Source organism: Drosophila kikkawai, chromosome 2R (genome assembly GCF_030179895.1).
Source record: "Drosophila kikkawai strain 14028-0561.14 chromosome 2R, DkikHiC1v2, whole genome shotgun sequence".
NCBI lineage: Eukaryota > Metazoa > Arthropoda > Insecta > Diptera > Drosophilidae > Drosophila > Drosophila kikkawai.
This window is the reverse complement of record NC_091729.1, coordinates 14367579-14386165: the sequence shown is the minus strand read 5'-3', so window position 1 is coordinate 14386165 and position 18587 is coordinate 14367579. Positions and strand designations below refer to the sequence as shown.

The window sequence follows — 18587 nt, the reverse complement described above, 5'->3', positions numbered from 1 at the left end:
TTCCATTTCGATTTAAACTTGGAAAGACGTGTGTTTGCAGCCCTCCCTCTCTGTAAATATATTCCCATTTTAAAAAATTAAGTTAATTTAATTACCTATTATTTGCTATTTTGCCATTTAAATGGATTTCCTAGAGGACGGCAGCACGCAGTGTAAACATACCACAACGAATGCATAATCATTGCAGCTGCGTCAGTTTATAAATTAAATTGTGTAAACAACATTTCAATCCCAGCTTTAATAACAATAAACTGGTTAAGTTAATTGAAATTCTAATGATCATTCCGCGAAACGGGGTCAACGTTTGAATAATGAAGTTTCGCGCCAGAAAATACCGGAAGAATACCGAGTCCCCGAGCAGACAGCTCCGATTGGTATAAATAGCAGCGAACTTTAGTCCGATAGGTTTTGCCAAACTGGTCACGCTACGAGCAATAGCAAATCGAAGAAGACGAAGAAATTTCATTAATTTTCACTTGTGAATAAAACGTAGAAAAAAGTGCCTAAAACTGAACTATTAAGTCAAGTGAACACGGGGCCAACGCAAAGTGAAGTGAAAATACGACGGCGAACGTGTTTAAACGCAGTTAAAACCCCCGAAAACGGGCGAGAGCTGAAAATTGTTAAGGTAGGTAGGCGGAGGAGCAGAAGAAGAATTGGAGCTCCGCTCGTGCAAGTTGGTGGCTCGAATGACGCACTTAGCCATAATTGAAAACATCCGAGCTGCAACTTTCACATCAAATCGCATTTATATATATAGTATATATATCTTACCTGCACACACGCACACTCCCACACTCGTGGCCTGCATACACACACTCGTGCACCGAAAAGTGAACTGTGAACTGTAAAAAGAGCATTTGTGTGTGTGTGTGCGTGTATTGTGAATTCATTGATTACATGGAATTACTCTCGTTTTCAGGTTGCCGCTGGTGACCATATGTCCAGGTTGCGACAAGCCGCCAAAGCCGTGCAATTTAAGCACGAGTCCACGGAGGAGGAGGACGACGACGACGACCAGCCGCAGCAGCGAGCAAATACACGCAGGAGCATGCATTCATTCGGGGACAACGGCGCCATAGGCAGCGGAGTGCCGGCCTTCTTGGCCAAGCTCTGGCGCCTGGTGGACGATCCGGAGACAAATCAGTTGATCTGCTGGACCAAGGTAACGTAGCGCCGCCATGTTGTTTATTTACCGTGGTCTCTTTAGCCCCCAATATTTACTATTTACCATTTATTAGCATGGCAACAATAGCAGTGCGTGCAGGTGTCTTCATCTCTTGGCCACCACTCTCTTTTCCTCTCTCACTGACACTCTCTAAATCTCTCTCTCTCTCTCTTGTTTTCCTCGTACGTCATTCTTGTTGTTGCTGTGCCGCGCCGCACGTATGCAAGTTTTGTGGCCTGCTCTGCCGTTGTTGTTGTTGTTTATGCAATTTGCATGCGTACGTGCGTGCCCTCTGTAAAATTTTCCATCTCCTCCAGCTGTCAATGGAACCGTTCCACCGCTTTCCATTAACAACGATAAGAGCAATTGGCCCTCTCTTAGCAAAGAGCAGGCTGATAAGCAGGCGATACCTTTTACAAGTTATATACTTTTCGGCCTCTATAAGTACATATATAAGTGTATTTATAATTAGATAACTATAATTGTTTGTTTGTGTAGAATGAATTGCTATCGGCTTGCCGCAAAATATGTTTGCGGTATCCACCTATCAGCATGACTCTCATTACGCTTCCTTTTTGCTCGCCTATTTGCAGGATGGTCACAGCTTTGTCATCCAAAATCAGGCGCAATTTGCGAGGGAACTGCTGCCACTTAACTACAAACACAACAACATGGCCAGCTTCATCAGGCAGCTGAATATGTGTAAGTGAATGCTAGAAAAGCAATACTTTAAACAATAGGTAACCATGTCGCCTTTTTGAACCCCAGATGGTTTCCACAAAATCACATCCATCGACAACGGTGGCCTGCGCTTTGATAGGGATGAAATCGAGTTCTCGCATCCTTTTTTCAAGCGTAACTCGCCCTATTTACTGGACCAAATCAAACGGAAGATATCAAACAACAAGAACGGGGACGACAAGAGTGTTTTGAAGACGGAGGCCGTGTCTAAGATCCTCAGTGATGTCAAGGTGATGCGGGGTCGCCAGGATAACCTGGACTCGCGCTTCTCCGCCATGAAACAGGAGAATGAGGTGTTGTGGCGCGAAATAGCCAGTCTGCGCCAGAAGCACGCCAAGCAACAGCAGATAGTCAACAAGCTTATCCAGTTCCTAATCTCGATTGTGCAACCGTCGCGCAACATGTCCGGTGTCAAGCGCCACATGCAGCTGATGATCAACGATGCGCCTGAAAACGATCGCGCACGGACTACTAGCGAGACGGAAAGCGAGGGCGGTGGCGGCCCGGTCATCCATGAGCTCAGCGAGGAGCTACTAGACGAGGTGATGAATCCCTCACCCGCTGGCTACGCCGGAGCCGCGGTGTACGACCAGGAAAGCGTCTCGCCGCTGGCCGTCGAGCGTCCCCGATCAAACATAAGCGTCAGCTCACACAACGTTGACTATTCGAATCAGAGCGTCGAGGACCTGCTGCTTACGGGCAACGGAGCCTCCGTCGGTAATCTCTTGACAGCGGGAGCTGCCTCTCCGCTGGCCTCCAGCCTGAGCGGCTCGCCGGCTCAGCAAATTGTGTACACAGTGACCGAGGCGCCCGACTCCCATGTCCAAGAGCTGCCCAACAGTCCCCCCTACAACGAAGACCATAACGTTCTCACCACGCCCATGGTGCGGGAAGAGGAGCGAAAGCGTCTGGAGCTTAAGGAGAGAAACAAGCAACGCCGACAAGCCGGAGACCAGCAGATGGTTGATTCCGGCTCCATTCTGGTGGAGGAAGTCGCGCCCAAGGCACAACGTACACGCAACCAGCTGAAGCCGGAAGCTCAGTCGCCAAAAGCGATGCCCCAGCCCGTGCTTATCAAGGCGGAGCCAGAGAACAATGCCGGACTGCTTGACCTAATCAATCCAACGAATTCTGATCTGTATGATGTGAACTTTATTAGCGAGGACATGCCGACAGACTTGTTTGAAGTAAGTAGCTGATTGTTTAGTTTGAAACTGTGTAATTAAGTGCGCTATTACTTATTAACCAGAATCCATCTCTCTTGCCAACTGGTATCGAGGAGGCTGCAAAGCTTGATCAGCAGCAGAAATTCGGGCAATCGACCGTGAACAATGGCAAGTTTGCCAATAACTTTGGAGTGCCTGCCACCACCACCAGCAGCAGCAGCACTCTACTGGACGCAAACCAGGCCTCCACATCAAAGGCAGCGGCTGCTGCCAAGGCCACCGAAGAAGAGGCGGCCATGGCTGTGGCCAAGTACACGGGAGGCGAGAATAGCGCTGCCCGGGATCCCAACAACGGCCACCAACTCCTCAGGATGGCTTCAGTGTTAGTAGAGAATAGGAACGATGCGTCCAGAGTGGTCAGCAATAATCAAGAGGCTTTTAATTCTTCCTGTTGCAGTGACGATGTGCATGGCCACTTGGACAATATGCAAGATGAGCTTGAATCACTAAAGGATCTGCTGCGCGGCGACGGTGTGGCCATTGACCAGAATATGCTCATGGGTGTAAGTATCCCTAGGTAGTAGTGCCCAACACTAGCTCTTAATCCAGCTGTCCGTCGTCTGTCCGACCCAAGGCTTATTTCAATTACGTTTTATATTCACAAATAGGCGCCTGGCAGGACGCCCATTTTTCAGCTGACCGAGGACGAGCTCTTACTGAAGGTCAGCGCAAAGCGTCCATACAAATGCCAGGCCTTTATGTCCGAAAACGCATTAAATCATTTAAAACTAAATTTCTCCCTTAATTTTGTGTATCTTACAGCTCTTTAACGACTCTGATCTGCTGGATAACTATGGCCTATCCTTTCCCAATGACAGCATGAGCAGTACCGAGAAGAAAGGTGGGTTTGCAGCTATAATTACTTTGATATATGCCTACTAATGAAAGTTTTCCATGTATAATATAGCTCCCAGTGGTAATGAGCTGATCTCCTATCAGCCAAACATGTTTGATTTGTCCGATATTCTGGACTCTGATGATGGCAACAAGGATGCGGAGGCCAACAGACGTCAGCTACAGTCGCAGAGCTCTATTTTGAATACGCCGCGACACGAGCTATAACTCGTAGTTAGCAAATAGTTGGCTCAGATCCTTCTTCATGTTGATTTTCTTCACTCTAAAATCTTAATCCTTTTAGTTGATTCTGTTTTTTAATCATATTAATATTAATATTTGTAATAATATTAATGATGCTGTGTATATGCCTTATGCACTATATATATGATATATAGACTAACCTAACCAGTTCTTGTTTTAGAAAGACTCGAAGAATCAGTTAATATTTAGATGTACTTTATATATATATTCGGGGATTTTGCGAGCCTCGGCTCAGGTAGATCTGTGTGTTTTTTCTTTAGTTTGCACTAACCGGTCATTAGCTGATCGATCATAGACTTTGTAAGAGATATCGCACCCCATAGAACGTACGTTTTACACATTACTTTTTATTAATCGATAATAAAGTGTTTTAAGCTGCTACGTTGGAGCTGCGAATGAAATCGTATACCGCCTTTTACTTGAATTCCTATGAAATGCTTTGTTTTTGTGCTTTATTTTTATTTGGGATCATTGTTGATACAACTGAATAGATATGGACACAGGCCTATCATATCGCTTGTCTTAATATAAACTAAAAAGACAACCTAACTTACAGCTTAGCCTAGAAACTAGAAACGCGAATTACAAATTCTTTGTAAATTGAGTATTACATAAAACTCGGGTGTATACAAAATAGTGTCCACGCAAAGATCTTATGTGTACTAACAAGATGAGTAACTAGAATTTTAGAGAATTGGAAAACCGATGTATGAGCGTTATGCATCTTGTTATTATAAGGTCTTTGGTGTGTGTGTGTGGGTTGTGATTGAGTGTGTTTATCATTAAAACGACTAATGAAAAATTGTACGTATTGCAAATAGAGAGTATAGAGAGCATCGCATCCCACAACCGGGAAGTCATCCACTTAGGACTCATCCTTGTACTTGGCATCCTTCAGTATATTGGCGAACTCGAACTTGACCCGTTCCCGTTCCGACCTGGGCATGCTGCGCAGTGTGTCCACCAGCGAAAGGCAATACAGCTCGATGGGATCGCTAAAGGGCGAAAGCCTTGGATTTGGCGCAGACGGGAGGGCTGCTGCCTTGCGTTTCGCCGGATTGGCTAGGAATTCGCTGGGTAAGGTACGCCGCGTGGCCGCCGGATTGACCAGGAATTCGCTGGGTATCGTGCGTCTGCTGGTTGCCGCCTTGTATATCGGTTCAATGGTCACCTCTCCATTGGACAACGAGCTGTTCTTGATGTGCTGATGGTCTTGCTGCTGCTGCTGTTGCGGCTGGTCCTGGTCGTAGCCATTACCCATAACTACCATGGGTGTGAGCAGGGGTGAGGAGGCCGGTGAGCTGACATGAGTATTGTCCTGGTCATTTTCGTGTTCGTGACTGTGGTTGCTGCTGCTGGTGCCATTGAGCGGCCCTTGCAGGGTCAGCTCAGCCTTGGGCTCCATGACCAGCTGCAGCTCCGGTACAATCTCGTTATCGTCGCTGTGCGAGCCATCGTCACTGTTGTCCAGCTCGATGATGTCGTACCCCTCGGAGGCATCGATCTTGAGGTGCTCCGGGTCCGGGTAAAGGAAACTGTTGCTATCATTGTCGCTGATGCCGTTCTGAGCGGTCACGTAGCTTTGGGATTTCTTCACGTTGTAGGTCTGGGCGGTGTTCTGTAGGAAGGAGAGATCCTCGGTGAATCGTCTCTTCCGCACATTCGGATTCGCCTGGCCCGTCTCAATGGCCTTGATCTCCTGCAGATAGTTGTAGCGTATGTTCTTCCATTTGGTCTGCAGAAAGCGCGCTACGCAGAAAAAGTACAAGGGTGGGTTTTAGCCACAATCTACGCAGCAGAAATAGCTGAAATACTCACAGGAGGCGCCCAGTTCCGATGCAATTCGATCCCATATGTCCACACGGACCGGATTACGGCGATAGTGCGGATGGCTGACATCGTAGATGGCCGGATTTGAGCGCACCAGCTTTATCAGGCGATCGTCTGCAAGCAGGATTAAGTGGGAAAAATCGTTAAAATCTGTGTTCGGGGTTCGTGTTTTGTGTTTCTACGTTTCTTCGGCAAGCAACCCCTAAGCGCAGAAGACGCGGCCCAGGACAATCGTCCTGCTTTGGGGGTTGATTCTGCAATTCGCTACTGGCACACACAGGCCCTTTTCCTTTTCCACCGTGTACCGAAATCGCAGGCAAGAAAGAAAACCAACTTACCGAACTCGGGTCCTGTGGTCTCCCGTTCCGCGTAGTAGCGCTGCATCTTCTCTGATTTAACACTCGGCTCCTGGTTGCTGCTCCTCCTACTCATTGTATTTGGTTCTCCTTGCAGCTAGCTTTGGTTTTATCCAGTCCGAGACTCCACGGCCATAGGCGGTAGCTTTCTTTTTAAGACTGCTCTCTCTCTCGCAGGCGATTCTAAAAGTTTATTATGTTGGGTCCGATTTACCGTTGTCCCGTTCTGCGCGTGCTCTCTCTGATTTCGCCGTTTGTTTTCCGCGCTCTCCGCTAGAGATGGCAGCCGAATCGATAACCTAAGCGATTTATCGATATGTCGGACTTGTATCGGAGGAATCATTATTAAATTAAATTAAAAACCAAAACTGATCTGGGTGCCAGTGGAAAATTCTAAAACTTCAGAAAATCCCTGGAAAACTAGGGAAAACCTGAAATCAAGGAAACACAAGCATTTTCCCAGCGACTGTCTGGCAGCTCTTCATCGAGTGTGACCAGGTGGCGGTGGAATCTTGAACATCGGTCCCACTGGCATTCCAAAAAAGCGACTAACAACAAAACACGGCTTGGGCATTTTCCTCCGCTCGCGCCGCCCGCTTTAACACCGAACAGCACGTGCCCGCCGCCTCCGGGACAGGCGAAAGATGATCAACGGACGCTATGGCAGGTTCGGTGCACTCATCGGCGTCGCGTACGTGAGCAGCACCCACTGCCGCTTTCTGGTGAGTCCAAAAGCCGAAAATGCACGCACACACGCACACCCATACGCCGGACAGCTGACTCAATTTCTATTTCCATAGATTTACTCAACCAAGAATGCCGAGGTGCTGGCCTACCACGAGCAGAAGCTGCGCCAGATCGTCCATCAGGCCGGCTGGCTGGAGTACGACCCAGCGGAGATATGGAAGCATATGCAGGAGTGCATTGAGGTGCGTGTAGCAGCGGGAGTTATATCATCGCAGGGGCGGCGACTTATCAGACCCACTTTTTTTTTTTTAGACTGCATACAAGAACCTGGTGATACTGGAGATCAATCCGCATGACATCATCGCCGTGGGCATCGTCAATCAGCGCGGCACCTCGGTGTTGTGGAACAAGCAGACGGGTCAGCCGCTGCACAATGCCATCGGCTGGTCCGATTGCCGCAGCAATGCCATCCTGAAGACGCTGCTTCACAATGTCCGGCACAATGTGGACTACGTGCGTTATCGCAGCGGCCTGCCGTTGAGCAGTTGTTTCAGCGCTTTGAAGATTCGCTGGCTGCTGGATCACGTTCCTTCTGTGAGCAGTGCTATTAAGGAGGAGAAATGCCTGTTCGGCACTCTGGACTCGTGGCTGCTGTGGAACCTAACCGGCGGAGTGGAGACGGGTGTGCACTCCACGGACCTCACCAATGCCCACTACACCGGCCTCATGAACCTCTCAACGCAGCAGTGGGACTCGAAGCTCTGCCAGTTCTTCCGCCTGCCAATCAACATACTGCCACGAATACGTTCCAACTCGGAGATATTTGGCTATGTGCTGGAGGGTCCGCTGTTGGGCGTTCCCATTGCGGGCATGATGGGCGAGCAGCCCGCCTGTCTGTTGGGCCAGCTCTGCGTAAAGGCCGGCCAGAATGTCTGCACGCTGGACGACAGTTGCTTTGTCCTGCTAAACACGGCCAAGGAGAAATTGGACTCGGCTACTGGCCTCATTACGGGCATAGCGCACAAGCTGGGCCCCGAGGAGGCCACCAACTACACTCTCGAGGGCGCCATCTCCAATGCAGGCTCCACGGTCACCTGGCTGCGCGAAAAGCTGCGCATCAACACTGAGATTAATTCCAACGACAATGTGGTGGAATCCCTAAATACCTTTATCGGTGAGAACTCTATGATCTCGTCCTCCTGCTCCTCTTCCATGCTAAACGTCGAGTGCGGACTGGCGGCCAAGCGTTCGGAAATCACTCTGGTGCCGGCCTTTCATGGCCTGTATGCTCCCTACTGGCGGCACGATGCCAGAGGGATCATATTGGGCCTTAGCAGCCAGACGACAGCGGAGAATATCACGCAGGCTGCGTACGAGGCGACTGGCTTCCAGATTTACGAAGTACTGCAGGCATTCAGGAGGGACACGCCCAACTGGGACCGTTCCAGCATTCAGTCTGTGCTCACATTTGGCGGCGATTACGCCGAGAACACACATCTGGTGCAGTTCATTGCGGACATAATTGGCTGCATGCTGGAGCGGCCGCAGACCACCTCGCCGGCGGGACTAGGCGTCATGATAGCCGCTGGCGTGACCATGCAGGTGGTGTCCCTTCAGTATGCCTTGAAAATGTACTTACCGCCCACGGACGTCTTTTCGCCGACGACCACGCAGAATCGTAAGTTTACTAATCGTAAGAATGTCGTAAAAACATATATAATTAATTTTGCTTTTGTATACAGGTCGGGAGCTGCTTTACAGGCGCTGGGACTATGCAGTGAAGAGGTGCTTGCATTGGAACAACTATGAGACTTACGAAGCCGATGTTGAGCTCTTTGGCCAACGCGAACTTGATCCCAATTTACCCGTTCGTCGTTCTTTACCTGGCAGCTTGTTTCTGACCACATCGTTTGCTCTGCTCCTGCTGGCCAACTATCTAAAGAGCAATCCCCTGAAATAGTGGAGAAGCAGCATGTTTAGCAGCAGCAGCAGCAGTTCAATCTAGTCAGCTTTCAAAATTTATTGTTTAGTTTAGCTTGTAATATCTTATTTAGTTCATTTGATATTTGTATATAGAATCCCATTAGTTTTTGCCAGACTTGTAGATCAAAATATTTGTGATTCACCCCGTATACACCACTATATTCTACATATATACATAGATATATACAGTTTCGTAAGCTTACTATCTGTTTTGTGCTTGAAATCCTTGCTTAACCCCAAAGACAATTGTTAAGGAAGAGCACAAAAGGTCGAGTAAAGCGGGTGAATGTGGCAGCAAACTGTTGAAGATTGTGTTTTACAGGAGAAGGATGAGCACAAGTGGCCACTGAAATCCATTTGCCAGTTAATTAGCTGGCTGGGCTCCTTCGCGGAGCATGTATTCATCACCTGCACCAGGCACATTGAATGCAGCTCAAGTTATTGCGCTTATTGTTGACACGCGAATCGTTGCGAGTGGGCCAGGAGCTGAAGGAGCTGCCGTAGCAGCTGTGCCCGTGCATTTCCGCCTGCAGGCAATGTGCACTTGAACGCGACTTCACCCCGGCCCCAGGAAGTGGGAGCAGGAGCAAGGTGAGCCCTTGGCTGTTGTCTCTGCTGCTCCTGCTGCACTTCGTTGTCGTTCGTCCAGCAGGCAGGCGAGGAGGCACTCATTCAAATGAGTTTTTATGCGCGAGCGTTTGCCAAATCACCTACGGCCCAAAGAGTGAGGCTTATGATAAGCATTAGAGGGAGCTGTGAAGCGTTAACTAAATAATTTTTTGGGTTAAATGAAAGTTCACTATTATTTTAAAATGAATTTCTGTAGTAAATTAATTATAATTGTATTAAAACATACATTTATTTTGCATATTATAAGCAACTTATGTATACCATAATTGTAATAATTTATTGAATCAAATAAAAATAAGCCTTTAGCAATCGAAGCTAATACTAAACAATAGCAGGGATTAAATAAATCATTTATACACAATAAACTCAACTTATAATATTAATAATAAAATATCTAAAAGTGTTTAAACAATGTTCTTGAATAAGCTATTTGAAATTATATAAAAAATGTTGTATTTGCAAATTGTTAAAGGAATTTAAAACTAATATGTTCAATTATTTCGATAAATTTGTAATAATATATAATTCTAAATAATATATAATTATATTTAAATGAATTAATAAATATATTATTACCTAAATGAGCAAAGTATTATTAAAATAAATATAATATTAAATAATATATTACTAGTTATGGTATTTATTTTTAAGGCAGAATCATGCCTGATTTCTTCCCTTTCTCTTTTTTGTGTTTTAATTTACTCAATCTATCATTCATCAATCTCTGTATATGGATAAACCTATCCTTTGTAGCTCATTGGAACAGCCTGCTATAGCCAAGCTATGAATCTCAGCCACATATTCCTGTCCGCTGTCTGCCAAATTGGTTTGCATTCGAAGACAAAAAACGTCGACGATGGAGCGCAGCAGTAAAATGTGAAATTTGTGCAAACAGTCAGGAGGCAGTTCCTCCTTCTTGTTCTCCCCCTTTAAAAAAACCTCTTTCTCCCCCAAATCTCTATCGGGGGAGGGAGTTTCCTGGGGGCGTGGTAGAGCCAAAGACGCAAGCAAACTTTGCACGTAGTCAATTTAAATAAATTAACACGCTGTTGTGTGTGTGTGTGGGGATAGATAAGGAGTACGCGGCGGAGGTGGTTACTCCGCCGTGTCCCACTGTGCTGCAATATGCCAAAATACGAGAAATTGGACATGGCCACGTAGAGGCAACCGGGACAATGTCTCATGGTCAGACTAGGCGGGAGGGTAACCACTGGCGGGTATCAATGTCCTCTCCCGGGTGGTTTCCCTTCGGGTGCAATGCTCGGGGGGGTTGGGTGGCCATTCAGCCATCCAGCCATTTCGGGTGTTTTGTGCGACTGCCACAACGCATAAATCTTCAAGTTTATGGCATCAATAAATGTCGGGGCGAAGTAATGATTTCGTCAAGTTCTCCCGGCCTTTGTGCAGCGGCACAAACCGAGAAATCCTCCCCTCAACGTTGACTGCATTCACACCCGGGGGTTGCTCGTAAGCTTCTGAAGCAGCTGGAGAAGGAGGAAAACAGGAAAAGAAGGGGAGGAGGAGTATAAGGACGAGGAGGAGGTATTGCCCTGCCAGGGATCTATATAACTGGGCACCAATCAAGCTGAGAGACTTAAGTCAGTCTCCACGCAAAGAAAGGTTATGGGATTATTGGCATAAATAATTAGATTTATTTTGAACATTTTCTAAGCAAATATATTAGAATACTTGAAAAATATACTGATTTTAATATAATTCTTTCCAATTTCTCTCACTGCAGTTCGTTCACCTTAACCAAAATAATTTGTGGGCGTGTTGACGTCGCCTCCTTAACCAATGGACCTGAAAGGCTTCACACATTCGGCGCACAATTTATTTATTGGGCGAAATTTGCGAGTCAGTTTATGGCTTTGTAACTCAGGAACTCATCTGCATATGGGCCCAGGAAGAGCTACAGGAGCAGCTCGACTTATGCTCGGCTTTATCAGCCCGGTTTTTGGATCCGGAGCCGTAGCACTGCTCCTGACAGAAACTTTTTACGCACTTTTTTTACGAGCCAACAACACCCCGCCTTCGTTCGCATGGCAGGTCGTCATAAAAATGTCGTAAATTCGCTGAAGCGAAAGTTTGAGCTTGGGCTTCCTTTTTCTCTCTTTCGGTGCCATCGTAAAAACCTTAATTAATTTTCTAATCAACATTTTGCGCCTGCATGTAAATCGTCTGATTTGCCGCCGAGTCCATTTCGAGCCAGTCCCCGCTTATGTGTAGCATAATTTCAGGCGCTCCTGCTCCGCCGCCTCTCGGAGTAACCAGAGTACTTCGGCTCCATTAGCTGGCGGCTTTGGCCTGGTCTGGCCGGGTCCTGCTCGGTTAAGTCAGCTGCGATATGTCAAAGTAAACGGCTATAAAGTCCCAACTCAACTGGAAGCCAGGAGGCGGGGCTCCCAAACTGGCGCCAGCAGTAAAAAGTTGCGTGCTCTGCGTTCGGATGATGATGATTCCTGGCATTGTTTTTGGTGGTGTTTACTTAGTTTGTTAGTTGGTATTTTGTTTTGATAGTTTATGCACAGGGAGAAATATGTTTTGGGTTTTGTTTGTTGTACATGAAAATTAATTTAGAAGTCTTGAAAAAGATGTGGAAAATATTAAAAGGATTTTTACAATTAATATTATTTTAGTTAGAAGCTTGCAACGCACTGAAGTAGTCATTTCCGAACCTATAAATCATATATATTCTTGATCAGCATCAACAGCCGAATCGATCTAGACATGAAAGCAACAAAAAAATTTTTTATTAATTTTTTTGAAAAATTATAAGGGGTTATCGTTAAAATTGTAAAAAATTTGCATAAATTGAAATTTTCTCAAATTTTAAATTAGGTATGAAAATTTTTTAAACTAATAAAAACTAACATAACAACGCTTTCCTAGTGGAAATAAATTAATGTTTGGCTTAGTTATGATTTTTTAAAGTTTTGATAAGGCATTTTTTGGCAATGGTTTTACAAGTATTAAGAATCTAATAATTTATAGATTATTTTTAAAACAATTAAACATTGAAAACGGTTAGAAGTTATGCTTAAATTAACCTATCAATTAATAAATAAATTCAATATTGTTCACTGCTTTTTCTAGGTGCAGCAATCCAATTGAAGATTATTAGGGAGAAGTTTCAGGGAGAGAAACCAAGAGAATTCCCCACTCCCACCAACCCCAGATATCACTCATTCGCCCCGTCAGCAGCAGCAGCAGCAGTACTGCCCATGCCAATTAAGTGAGAATTTCGGTTGATTCTCCTTTTTTCTGCACAACTGCATAGCACAGCACAAATTAATTTAAATATTTAAAGAGTTTAATTATTTTTTAACTGCCCAACAAGGGCGGCTCTAGAGAGAGAGAGCGGGAAAGGAGTAGAGGAAGCCAGGAGCCAGGAGCCAGGAGCCATCGGCCAAGTGCCATGATCCGCGGCCATAACTGCAAGGCAACCTGCAGGGATATAAATGAGGATGAGAACGAGGACGTCGTCGACGACGACGACAACGGGCAAACAGCCAAGCGTAAACTTAACTGACAAGTGGAGACTTAACTTCCCATAACAAATTGCATTCCAATTGCATGTCGGGAACGCAATCCCACCTCCTGGAGGCCGTGGGGCATAAACAAACACACACGGAGTCGCATTCACTCACAGCAGTGTTCCAGCAGGACTCCTGCGTCCTCGTCAACGTCATTGCTGTTAATTTAAATTGCTTTAAAAAAAATATACATACATACCTATGTGCAGGTGCATGACACACACACACACTGGACTGAATGGGCAAAATGAGAACAGAAGCGAGTCCCATTCAGGGCAAATGGCAACAGGAGCAGCTCCTGGTTGGCAGTTTCCAGCTGGGAGCCTCAGAATCTGAGAGCTTGGGAGTCAGCCTCTCGAGTTGCCAGCTCGCCCACAGATGCCATGCACGAAATAATCCTAAAGGGTGTGAAAAAGTATGAATACAGGCAGCCAAGATGCGGACTCTGGGTGTGGAGATGGCGGAGGACGCGAGAAATGAGCGCGCTCGCTGGTGAAAGGAAAACAAAATTATGCAACTTGAAAATGGCAGACAGACAGACGCACGGAGCCACACACAATTCCGGCTCCTGCTCCTGCTCCTTGGACTGCTCCTCAGTTGCCATCTCAGAGGCAGCGTTCTGTTTTCGTTGCCTGAGTGAAGGCTGCCCCGGATCCCAGTTCAGTTGCCATATCCACCATCCACAGGTCCTCCTCCTTCGGTTTTCTGCTTCCCCTGTGGCTTGGTGCACCACTTGCCCACGAGAGCGTCTCAACAGAAATGCGCTAAGAAAAAAATATTCGAATAAAACAGGAAAGAAAAGTAAAATTTAATTATATAATGTTAAATAATTTTATAGAATTGTTTCCAACGAATGTTGGTAGGTCTAGCTTTAATAGTTGCTAGTTTTAAAGGCTCTTAAAGTAAGACGAACAGCTAAACCTGGCTAAATCGATTTGCCTGATGATGGCGACTCTAAAATAAACATATTTCATGAGCTTGAAAATAAATACTTTTCTGTGTTACTTACATTTTTTTTTTTAAATACAATGTTAAAGTTCATTGTACCTCTTAAAAATGTATAAAATATAGTATTTATAAATAAATTATGTATATATTATTTCCCACAGTGTAACGTATTCATTTCGTCTGCTCTCTCGTGAAGTGAAATGTTTTTGGTTGCAGTTTCTGCTTTGCATTCAATTAAATCCGGGCTCGAAGTAATTGCCAAGTAAATACGAGAAGCAGCAGCCCAGCGACAAGAAGACGGCGGGAGCAGACTATAAAAATACTTGACAAGACAACTTTTGTGGTACATTCCCGATGCTGGAAAATGGGGGAAAATTCAATGGTTCAGAGAGCGAGGCGCCGCATTTTTATTATTGATAAAATTTGCTAAGCGACACAACTTTTTCCCCAGCAGCAAACTTCGTGCGGGTTGTGACAACCCTTTGGATCCTACTCGAGACAGGGCTCCCTTTTGCTCCTTCGACAGTTTATTAAAATTCAGAACGAGCACCAGCAGTCGGAGAAAGAAGAAAATTTCCAGAAATTGTATTACCAAAAATATGGCAAAGATAATATGTGGGGAGAGGCGCAGGAATGGCGGGGAATAGGAGCCATGCCTGCCACATGTGTCGCCTTTAGGGGCCAATCGATGGCGGATGCCGCAGCAGGATGAGCGAGCAGCTGAGCCCGCGGGCGTCTCTGCCTTATCCTGGCATTGGCATTGCCATCCCCCGAAGATCCTGTCGCACTGCGGTTCAATTCAATGATTTGTGGTCCTGGTTGCGCCTTAATTTATCCAGCAGAGAAAATCGCCGCCTAATGGAGTGGGCACGCAGGCGAAAGTTTTTCCAAAATACTTTTCCAGTTTAGTTTTTAGTTTTCAGTTTCCAGTTTGGCTAAAAAGTTTCGGGCCAAAATAATTTGTATGCGGCGGGGCGAGCTTACATGGAAAGTTTCCTGGGAAGGACGACTACAAGTTAAGGCTACTTATTAAAATCTCCCCTTGGCCCATTGAGCAGTACAAGCACTCGGCATTTTCTTTGAGCTCACATGTGAGCTTTCCCTTACTCTTTCTTTCTTTTTTTTTTCGGTTGGACACTTTAGATGCATTGTCCTTTTGTTGAAAATGGCTGCTCTTTCCTCGACGAAGGATGCCTCTGTGGAAATGTGTTGACATAGCGCTAAATTTTTCAGTTACTTTTGTTTGCCCTTGTGCTAGACTTTCTCCGACTTTCCGTTCGTGTGTCTGTCTGCGTTCTGTGTGTAGTTAAAGTTTTCCACTCTCTCTCTTCTGGCGAATATTTGCTCAGGACTAAGGGCCATGATCCCAGTTAAATGCTGAAGCCAAATATGTATGTGGGGGCGTTAGACTGTAAAAAAGGATTTGCGGCTAATCAAACAATTTGAATAAGGCTCTAAAGAAGCAAAGAGGTGATGGGTCTTGCCATTTATTAAAGGGATTTCTTAAAATAATTTATTGGTTTTAGAAATTACCGGTTTTAAGAAAGAGAGAAATTTGTGAATACATTAATATATAATAATTTGTCTTAATCTTTGCACGATTTTCATGAATAAAAATTATTTTGTAGGATTCAAAATAAAATCTAGTATAAAATACTACAGATTATAGTAGAGAGAACGGGTGCTGGAGACTGAGATCCTTCAGCAAAGCCTCTAAACACCCTGTAAACCATTTGGCGATTCTCGAATCGCCGATCGCCAGAATGAGTTTTCTGGGAGTCGCTTTGGCGATTGCTGGAGAATTTAATTACGAAAATCCCGAAGAAGAGTCTTCTGGGAATCGCGGCGGCGATTGCTGGAGGAATTATATACGAAAATCTCGAAGAAGAGTCTTCTGGGAATCGCTTTGGCGATTGCTGGAGGAATTATATACGAAAATCTCGAAGAAGAGTCTTCTGGGAATCGCGGTGGCGATTATTTGGCGGTTCTTAAAACAGCGATAAACACTAGGAAATGAAGAATTGAGGAATTAAAGTACCGTACATAGATGCAAAGCAGAGAATAATTGGTCCAACTATTTTATATAAATTACTAAAAATTACTGTATAAGTAGTTTCGTATCTCAAACAATATTTATTAATATATCAGCCATAATATATTATATATTATAATTATAATAATAATATATATCTACACCCATAAATTCAGTTTTAAAGCTATTTTTCTTTGACTTCCTTTGTTTCTTTTATTATTTATTGCTTCCTCATCAAAGTCTCCTAGGAAAATTAACCTATTTGACCTTGGTGAACCCATAGCTTAGAAAAGAAATATATTTCCTAATAACTTGCCCCAACCCCAATTATCCAACTCCCCCAAGATTTTCCATTTCACAGTTTGCAGTTACCCAACGTCCCATTACCTGTTTTATGCCAGTGTGTGTGTGTGCCCCCAAACCCAATCTCGTTGAACTTAAATGCGAACTTAAATGCCCCGTGGAAAAGAAAAGTTTGTCTTCGGTGTTGTTCCGTGTGGGTCCGCCTCCTCCTCCTCTATAGCCTCCATCTGGCTGGTGTGTTTCAGTCCAGTAAACTGGCTCATTTAGCGCTAATTCTCACAAAATGCTGCAATCTCGCTGAGGGATAACAAGAGGAGGAGCAGGAGGAGTAACTGAAGTCGCAGAAAAAGTCGAAGGAGGAGCTAATGCCACCTAACCGTTATTGCCATAAAAAGAAGATTCCGAAACTTAACGCAAAGCGACTCAATAAACGATGAGGCTGGGCAAGGAAACATCACCTGAACACAGGCTACTCCTGCTCCTTCTAACCCTTTTTGCGCCTTAAACCCGTAGAGCATCAGCCGCAAAGTCCCCCAATGGACTGCCGATGAACCTCCGCCGCCATCTCCATTGAGGCGTAAGACTCTCCGCCGTAACTCCATTCCATTCCAGTTCAAATCAACTGCATTCCTAAGCCCTGTCAGGCATTTTATGGCCAACACGAAAGCTAAACTTTTGCCGAGGGAGTCGTAACCCAGCCAGTCAGCCAGCCAGTACACAGGTTCGCCCTTCTATACTCTGCTCTGTGTTCGGAGTGCCCAGGGTTTTCACTGATTCCCGGATACCCGGATTCCGTCGGTTACCCTCTTGCTTAGCTGCGCTCGTAAAATTTTATGCGTTTTTTGCGCCCTACACTGGGCGTTGAAAATGAAAATTGTTACTCCACAACAAGCCAGCTAGCTCCCGGACTCCAACTACCTCCCGGGCTGCTGCTCCCAGTGTCCCATGGCATTCAAGCCAAGTCGAGTGTCGTGTCGCCCGCCAGACGTGCCCAGCAGCAAGCACCCATGGGGAGGCACTTTGGTGGTCTAGGGATGAAAGTTTATTGTGGGGACTTGTTTTAATATAAACATTTACTTTTTATGTTGAGAAGTATTTTTAAGAAGCAACGATATTTATTAATCTTTAAAAGATATATTGTAATTTTAAGGTGTATTAAAACCCTGAATTTTAAAGTAGAATGTTAGTTAATAGTTTTGGCTTTGAAATCAATTTAATTGGTGACTAAAAATGTTTTAAAAAGTATAGATTTAATATTTTATTGCTCTCTTTTGATAGTTTTTCGATTATTTTAAAATTAAAAAACAATAATAAATTATCATAATACCTTGTATCGCTCATCTTTTGCCATCTCTAGTTGTCCTTTACATTGTTTTTGTTGCTCCTTGCTTTTTATGACTTCGGGGTATTTATTTCACTTGAAGCTCAGGATCGAGAGGGATGCGGGTGGCTTCGTCCTGATGTTTCATTTCTGTCGTTTCTCTCTCTCTCTCTGGGAGACTCAGCCCCCTTGGTTTTACCCCCCTTGCCGTGGCTTGTGCGTTAATGAGTCAACACAAAAGGCTCAGCTGTTTGTTTAATGCATGTTCCACCCCTTTCAGACACCCCTTTTCAGGTGGTTGTGGGTGGGGCGGCTGTGTGTGCGTTTCAATGTCGCCTTTGTCTCGTCGTTGTTGCTGCTGCTGCTGCTGCTGTTTGTCAAAATAACGCAAAGTGTTGGGCCAACTTTAAGGGGGTTCCCGGGATTGACACGAGCAAATCACTCGCCCTTGGATGAGAGTGGCAGGATGGCTTACCCTCGTTTATCCCTAATTAGTTTTGTCACATCCGATTGACCTTTTCCTAAGCTCCTGGCGGGGTCAAATGCAGGGAAATATGAGATCTAAAGGCAGGGAATTATAAGTTTTTGTTTGGTTAGGAAAAGTTTTTGATTTAATATAAGAGAATAGTGAAGGCAATTATTATTTAACCAAGTAAGTTAAATATTTTGAAGCTATTTTTATAAGCAAAATAATTAAACTACTTGTTATTTGGCCTGAATTACAAGTT

General features: G+C 45.0%; 3 protein-coding genes across 6 annotated transcripts; 2 read left to right on the top strand and 1 right to left on the bottom strand.

Moving 5' to 3' along the window:
- Positions 1–369: 369 nt before the first annotated feature.
- Hsf (Heat shock factor) lies at positions 370–4634 on the top strand. Of its 4 annotated transcripts, XM_017177752.3 has the most exons (9): positions 379–628; positions 923–1165; positions 1762–1870; positions 1937–3096; positions 3159–3457; positions 3533–3638; positions 3744–3797; positions 3898–3976; positions 4043–4634. In XM_017177752.3, the coding sequence occupies exons 2-9, from the start codon at positions 941–943 to the stop codon at positions 4195–4197; spliced, it is 2187 nt and encodes a 728-aa protein (XP_017033241.1). In that variant the 5' UTR covers positions 379–628; positions 923–940; the 3' UTR covers positions 4198–4634. The 4 variants fall into 4 exon arrangements, with proteins under 4 accessions (XP_017033239.1, XP_017033240.1, XP_017033241.1 ...); XM_017177750.3 differs by having other exon boundaries at positions 370–628; positions 3159–3638; XM_017177753.3 differs by lacking the exon at positions 3744–3797 and having other exon boundaries at positions 386–628.
- A 52-nt stretch (positions 4635–4686) lies between these two features.
- Positions 4687–6680, bottom strand: Dlip3 (Dorsal interacting protein 3). The gene is made up of 3 exons (XM_017177757.3): positions 6402–6680; positions 6052–6177; positions 4687–5982 (listed from the first exon to the last, which is right to left on the bottom strand). Exons 1-3 carry the CDS (start codon positions 6493–6495, stop codon positions 5099–5101), a joined length of 1104 nt encoding a protein of 367 aa, XP_017033246.1. The 5' UTR covers positions 6496–6680; the 3' UTR covers positions 4687–5098.
- Positions 6681–6816: 136 nt separating this feature from the next.
- LOC108082407 (glycerol kinase 3) lies at positions 6817–9291 on the top strand. Its single transcript, XM_017177756.3, has 4 exons — positions 6817–7141; positions 7220–7348; positions 7419–8784; positions 8849–9291. Exons 1-4 carry the CDS (start codon positions 7064–7066, stop codon positions 9064–9066), a joined length of 1791 nt encoding a protein of 596 aa, XP_017033245.1. The 5' UTR covers positions 6817–7063; the 3' UTR covers positions 9067–9291.
- The last annotated feature ends 9296 nt before the right edge of the window (positions 9292–18587 follow it).